The sequence below is a fragment of the Triticum urartu genome, chromosome 6 (assembly GCF_003073215.2).
Source record: "Triticum urartu cultivar G1812 chromosome 6, Tu2.1, whole genome shotgun sequence".
Lineage (NCBI taxonomy): Eukaryota > Viridiplantae > Streptophyta > Magnoliopsida > Poales > Poaceae > Triticum > Triticum urartu.
Window position 1 is genome coordinate 144,202,552 of NC_053027.1, and position 7,226 is coordinate 144,209,777.

Consider the following 7,226-nt stretch of genomic DNA (forward strand, 5'->3'; position numbering starts at 1 on the left):
CCCATATTTTTTAAATTTTCTAGTATTTTTTAAAATAATGTTTATACACGGGTGCGGAGCACTCAGGTGCTGCAAATCCTCTTCGGTCACCACAACTCCTATCTATCACTCATCCTTTGAACCAAACACACAAATGATTATCTTCAACCACTTGCACATCCTACCCAACGAAATAGAAAAAGAAGATATCCCTAAACAACTGGTTGGGGAACCTAACCCGAGGGTGCATGCATGCAGCACTAGGCTGCAACACTGTCGCGCCCAACAATTTTGTGCGCTGTCATCGTGCCCTACGCCCTCAAGCCGCCCCTAAGCGCCCAGATCCAGCCACCCTCAACCTCAGGCCGGCACTGCCGCACGCCTCCGGCCACCTCCGCATAGCCGTCGTCGTAGTCCTTGTGCGAGGAGAGAGAGGTGAAGAAGGGGATTCGGTCTGTTTGAGCAAATGAGTCGTCGGATTTTTAGCCATGAGGTAAATGATGAACAGTCCTTTGGTTTGTAGGATTTTTGTAGGAATTCTATAGGATAGGATTTGCAAAGGAAAAATTCCTTTGAAGCCCTTTGGTTTGTAGGAATGGATTCCTATTCCTATGTAGGATAGGAATCAATCCTTCACGTTTTGAAGGAAAAAAAACATTAGCCTAGACTCAATGGAAAAAAATCCTATCCTATGCACCAAATGACATCTCTTTCTCTATAGAAATTGACATGCATGTCATCTCACTTCCTATGATTTTCCTATTCCTATAAAATTTCTATCCTAGGCCTCCTTTGGTTCATAGGGTAGAAAAATCGTAGAAATAGGAAAGTCATAGGAAATGAGATGACATGTATCTCAAATCCTATGAGTAGGAACAGGAAAAGAGATGCCCTTTGATTCACATCATAGGATTTTTTCCATTGAGTCTAGGCTAATGTTTATTTTCCTATGAAGGGCCTCTTTGATTCGTAGGATTTTGAAAACGTAGTAATAGGAAAAGTGTAGGGTTGGAGTGGCAATGCCCATTTGAATCCTATAGAATTATCAATGATTGTTTGATGTCACGGAAAAAACAAAGGAATTGTAAAAAGAGGTTGGAGTGGATGTTAAATTTCCTATGAAATGTAGTACAAAAGATTCCATAGGAAAAATTCCTATGGGATCCAATCATATGAATCAAAGGACCAACATAGGAAAAAATCCTAAGAATTTCAATCCTCCAGAAATCCTATAAAATTCCTTTAAATCAAAGAAGCCCGAAATGTGGAGGATAGGAAGAATTCATTCATAGGAATAGGATTCCATTCCTACAAACCAAAAGGCTCTAAAGGAATTTTTTCTATAGAAATCTTATCCTATGAAATTTTTACAAGATTCCTCTAAACCAAAGAAGACCTTAAAGTTTAAAAAAGCATGTACAACGCAAGCCATGTGCATGCGTTCATAAAGACGAGTGTGTGTGCGTATGTGAATATTTATAACTGTACTATGTTTAAAAAAATACAAGTCAAAGGTAGCATGAACGCCAAGTGCAAAGCCAAGCTTTTTTAATGGATAATCTGCGTACTGCGTATTAGGTGAAGTTACCGACCAGGCCACGTGGACCGCAGCTGTTCTAGAGAGAGAGAGAGAGGGAGAGAGAGATCTGAGGAGTCAGGTTGGTAGCCCTGAAGAACCCTCTCGCAGGCAACCGGAAGGGGAGAGATCCGAGGTAGGCAACCCAGCAAATTCTTTCTTGGTTTCTCCAATCTCTGATTCCATATGATCCGATCCTAATACGAGGGGAAAACAAGACCATTTCTTGGTTTCGTTTCTGCCGTAGTACTACAACATGGCTTGACGATGACAATTCGTCTTGGTCCTCCGTTGGATTCCATAGTAGGGTAGGATTAACCTCCTGGAATGTCGATGGATATCATGTATCATCAATAGATAGAAAGGGGTTCAGCCCATATTGAAATAGTTCCTTAATCCTTTCTTGCTTGATTGCAAACTGAACTTCTTTTGGGTGGGTGGATTGAATTCCCCAATTTGCTTAACTGATTCTAGAAGGAAACTGCTAAATCTGCATGATCCCCATTACTAACATGAGTGCAAGACATCTTTGCAGGGGCTGGCAGCTGAGATGAGTGGAGGGCATGGTGATGCTGGGATGGCTTCAGGTAGAGACCTTTTCAGAACAGTATATATACAGCAGGACTGACTTATCTTGGAGTTGCAAAGGAAATGCAGGAGTAAACGGCATATAGCGTGTTCGCTTCTTCTTTTTCGTCATTGGGCCGCTTTGTTACTACTCCAGTTAATAGTTCTTGAATTCAAACATTTTTACACGCATGGTGGTAAATATCACTGCCGCGCGCCCACTCCGTCGCGCCAATGCAGCACCCTTGTTGTGGTAGTGTTGTTTGGCAAAAACTAGTTAGTTTCTAAAAAATAATATGGTTGGGCATGTGTGCGGTGTGGCAATGTTCGTGTGACACAAGACTGAGAATTACTTGTGGAGCAGTGAGCACTATTGTAAATGAATTAGGGAGAGATTTAAAAGAATGTTAGCAGTCATGCGCGGACTTGGGATATACACAGATATGTGTATCTCTTAGATATTTGAGTGCTGGCTATTAAGATCAAATCAGGTCACTTGCCCAATCCATCTTGCACCGTGAACTCAAATTTCACCTTTGAATTGCAGGTAAGATGGCAAAGCTGAAGGAGTTATTGCAGAAAAGTGAAAATCGCATTTGTGCTGACTGCAGTGCACCTGATCCCAATTGGGCGTGAGTCACGATTTAAGCTATCATTATTCAAACAGTAATGACTAGCTAGTTATCAGCCTGATTCTCATTGTTTCTGACATTTTATACGTACCCCCTTTTGGTTCTGATATGCTTTTGCACAAGAAAGTACTAGAATTTTCTTTATTTTTGTTTATTCACTCATGTTTCGTTGCAAATAACCGAGTATTTCCTTACAGGTCAGCTAATATTGGAGTATTCATATGCGTAAAATGTTCTGGCGTTCACAGAAGTCTCGGTACACATATCTCAAAGGTTAAACTAGCTGCAACTCAATGATAATCTTATGTGTGTATTTATCCCTTTTAAAAAAAATTATCAACCAGTAAGTGTGTAAACTAGTACTCCCTCAGTCCCGAATTACTTGTCACAGAAATGAATAAAATTGGATGTATCTAGAACTAAAAATACGTCTAGATACATCCATTTTTGCGACAAGTAATTTTGGACGGAGGAATTATTAACATTGCAACCAATGTTTGTAGTTGCAAGTAGCACGCATCATGTAAGATAGCTGCAGGATAGAACACACTTACCTTCATTACCATATCAGTTTTGTTGCGATTTAACTGTTGGGAATGAGCTGATTTATAGAATCAATGAGTTCCAAACAAGTCGTAAGTTAACCTTTTTTTCCCTTGGCCCAGGTCATGTCAGTGACACTAGATAAGTGGTCTGACGATGAAATTGACTCGATGGTAGAAGTTGGTGGAAACTCGCAAGCCAACGCAATCTATGAGGCCTTCCTCCCAGAAGGCTACCGCAAGCCACACCCAGATTCCGCCCAGGAAGAGCGACAAAAGTTTATCAAGTATTTCATCTTGTTTCTCAGATGGAACTTCCTTATGGTTCAGTTTATACCTTGCAGTTTCCAGTTTGATCGCCTAGCATAACTTAGCAAATGGTTGTATACCTTGCAAAAACTCCATAAAGGGCATTTACAATCCGATCGATAAAATGGTTCGTTCATGAACTCCATATTACTACCACTGTTAACTACTGTCTCAATGTTTCAGGTCCAAATATGAACTTCAAGAATTCCTGGAGCCAAGCTTACGGATCGTCTCTAATCATCCTAGCGATGCCGGAAAACAAGCATCCAACTCACATTCTGGTAGCTCCAAGAGTGAGGCAAGGCTGCCCCAAGATTGAAAATTAAGTAATTAAGACAATCTCTTTGTTTCTTAGGATGTTATACATATCACATGTTCCTCCTCTCCGCAGATTGGCATGGTTGAGTTCATCGGGATACTGAATGTCAAAGTCATTGGAGGCACCAAATTAGCTATCAGAGATATGTCTAGCAGCGACCCTTATGTTGTCTTGACCCTGGGACAACAGGTAATCACATAGCAAAGTCTTGTTGACATCGAGATTTCGACATTCTTGCAGAGTCATTTAGCAAATCTGAAAATGTGAGCGTTGTTGTGTACAGAAAGTACAGACTTCAGTGATCAAAGGAAACCTGAACCCTGTCTGGAATGAAGAACTCAAGCTCTCTGTTCCTCAGAAGTACGGGCCTCTGAAGCTGGTAACAATAATCTCATGAGAACCTTAGCACTAAGAAACAAACGCAAAACTCAGATCTAATCTTATGGCCAAAAATTACATTTCTAACTAGATCCTTTTGTTATCAACTCTTGACCACAACTAGCAAGTGTTGGACCACGACATGGTGTCCAAGGACGACCTGATGGGGGAGGCCGAGATCGACCTGCAGCCCATGATCAATGCGGCAGCATCGTTTGGAGATCCAGAACTGCTCGGCGACATACAGATCGGCCGGTGGCTCAAGTCCAACGATAACGCTCTAACCGCCGACAGCGCTGTCATGGTGACCGGAGGCAAGGTGAAGCAGGAGGTCTCCCTGAACCTGCAGCACACCGAGTCGGGGGAGGTGACGGTGGAGATGGAATGGATGGCTCTAAACATTTAGAGAATCCGGGTACGATGGCAAATTTGTATTTTGATTTGTATTTCGCTGCAAAGGATCCATTGAATCGACTTTTTTTGGGAAAAATAATAATTTTTGCTACTAGTAGTAGGCAATAGCAAACATAATTTGAACTCAAGTTTCAAAGAGCAAAAGCAGTTTCGGTGAATGCAGTCAGGCAGTCAGCAGCCAGGAGTGTCGACAAATAGTTACGCCATCTGATTCAAAATAAAGGTCATGGAATTAAAATCACGACACTTATTTTAAATCAAAGAGTATTAAAAGAAAAGAGTGTCAACAAACAATGCTCCGCCCACCATACAATCTAGGTGATGTAGTGAAAAATTGTAGAGAAAGCAAATGGTGTCCAAAGAGATCTCGTCGATAGTGATGATGACATAGTGGTTATATAGGAAAAGCAACTAATTAAAAGGAGTTCCGCTAGGATAGCCACGCTCCCGCCGCTGGCCGCTCCGGCCCCGGCGGCCACCAAATCCGGCCGCATGGCCCGCTCCCCCACCCCCCGCTCGCGGCGGGCCCCTCCCGGTGCTGCTCCCCCTCCTCTGGCGGCACCCCTCGGCCTGGCAGTCCCTCTCGGCCCCCTTTTCTGGATCCGTTGCGTCAATGGCGGCTGTGTCAGATTCGGCCTTGACGCCGCAAATCCTGCGACGGGATGGCCAACCTTGGGTGGGGGCGCGCCTCGGACTGGCGGATCTGAGCGAGTCCCCCCCCCCCAATGGAGGATGGCCGCCTCAAATCCGTTGTGGTCTTCCCCTCCCCCCTGGCCAGCCCTTCCCCTTCGACCAAGCAGCGGGTGATGGAGGGAGATGGACAGAGGTCACCTCGAGGAAGAACCGGAAGGCGTGCTCGAAGATGGCCTTGCCGACCGCCATTGTGTTGGAGGAGCAGTGCTCGGACCGTCGCCAGGGCTTCAATGCGTTGGCAGCCGCGAGGCCTTCTTAAGCCAGTTCAGGGGCAAGTGTTTCCGTTGCCTCAGCAAACTCCACCGCCGTGCCGACTACAGAGACCCGCTGCGCTGCATCATCTGCAAGCGAGCCGGGCACTTCAGCAAAGAGTGTCCTCAAAATCCAAAGAACGGGGGTCCAGGCGCCTCCGCCCGTGCCAGGTTGGGGCCGCAGCCTCCTCGGGTCCCCATGCGCGACTGTCTGCGCTTTCCGCCAGCGCCGGAGCCGACGCCGATGGACCGCCCGCTGCACTGTGACCCCGCGCGGCAGCCTCGCTCCAGCAACAAGGTGATCATGGCGACTCCGACCCTCGAGCGCGACGAGTTCATCCTACGCCAGCACGCCGTCACGCTCACCGCGCATGATCGCCGCCACTCCTCCAACCCCATGGCGGTCAACAAGGCCATCTTCGAGCAACTCAGCACTCCGGCCCACCTGCTCCGTGTCACCGCACACCACCTGGAGGCCTTCCTCGTCCACTTTGACCTCCCCGCGCATTGGGACGACGCGGTGCGGCGCTGCGTGCTCAAGGTCGACGGCGGCAAGTACTTCGTCTGAGCCTGGCATGAAGACGATCACGCGGCGATCCTCAAGCTGAACCTGCACGTGTGCCTCGTCATCGAGGACCTTCCCATGCAGTTCTGGTCCTTGGAAGGGGCGGAGGAGGCCTTCGACGACTTCGGCCGCATTGACCGCCTGGACTCGCGCACGCTGGAGCGGGGGCACACCAAGCATTTCGCCTGCTAGCTCTGGGTTTGGGATGTGGCCCACATCCCGATGAGGCGCGCGCTCTGGGTGCTTAAGCGCGGCGCCGGTCGCGTCGGCGAGGTGATCGGCTTCACTCCTCTAGACCGTTGCGTCCCCCCCGCCACTAGGAGTGCACTGCTGCGACCTCCTGGTGCACGTCGACCTGGTGGAGGACTGGACCCCGCACTCGCCACGCTCGTCGCACTTCGGCTAGAGCGGGCTGCCCTCCTCCTCCTCCTCCTCCGACGATTGCCCCATGCCGCGTGTCGAGCCGGGCTCATGGGTGGCGTGCGTAGAAGATGGCCAAGGCCCGGGCCGCCGCTCGGTTCAGCGCGCCCCGACTGCGGGCTGTGGCGGCCCCATCCGTGGGGCTTCACGGTGCGACCACGAAGACGAAAACAACAGCGGCGGCTCGGGGCGCTCCTGGAGGGACCGCTTGCTCGGCCGCGGGTGCCACGCCAAGGAGAGCGGGGCAGACGTCGTCGACGGCGCCCACCGCCGTGAAGGAAATATGCCCTAGATGCAATAATGAAGTTATTATTTTATTTCCTTATATCATGATAAATTTTTATTATTCATGCTATAATTATATTAACCGGAAACTTGATACATGTGTGAATACATAGACAAAACAAAGTGTCCCTAGTATGCCTCTACTAGACTAGCTCGTTATTCAAAGATGGTTAAGTTTTCTGACCATAGACATGTGTTGTTATTTGATGAACGGGATCACATCATTAGAGAATGATGTGATGGAGAAGACCCATCCGTTAGCTTAGCATTATGATCGTTGAGTTTTATTGCTATTG

The 7,226-nt window shown here is 47.4% G+C and overlaps 1 protein-coding gene across 1 annotated transcript; it reads left to right on the forward strand.

Annotated features, from left to right (window-relative positions):
- Positions 1–249: 249 nt before the first annotated feature.
- Positions 250–4,810, forward strand: LOC125517391 (ADP-ribosylation factor GTPase-activating protein AGD12-like). Its single transcript, XM_048682584.1, has 9 exons — positions 250–472; positions 2,091–2,142; positions 2,670–2,754; positions 2,952–3,027; positions 3,420–3,583; positions 3,789–3,903; positions 3,997–4,113; positions 4,208–4,303; positions 4,427–4,810. The coding sequence occupies exons 1-9, from the start codon at positions 446–448 to the stop codon at positions 4,706–4,708; spliced, it is 1,014 nt and encodes a 337-aa protein (XP_048538541.1). The 5' UTR covers positions 250–445; the 3' UTR covers positions 4,709–4,810.
- The last annotated feature ends 2,416 nt before the right edge of the window (positions 4,811–7,226 follow it).

Excerpts from the sequence above, each read along its gene's own strand:
- LOC125517391 (XM_048682584.1), top strand. The coding sequence starts at position 446 with ATGAGTCGTCGGATTTTTAGCCATGAG. Across the intron at positions 2,143-2,669 it reads TGATGCTGGGATGGCTTCAG|GTAAGATGGCAAAGCTGAAG; the intron begins GTAGAGACCTTT and ends TTTGAATTGCAG. Across the intron at positions 3,584-3,788 it reads GAGCGACAAAAGTTTATCAA|GTCCAAATATGAACTTCAAG; the intron begins GTATTTCATCTT and ends TCAATGTTTCAG.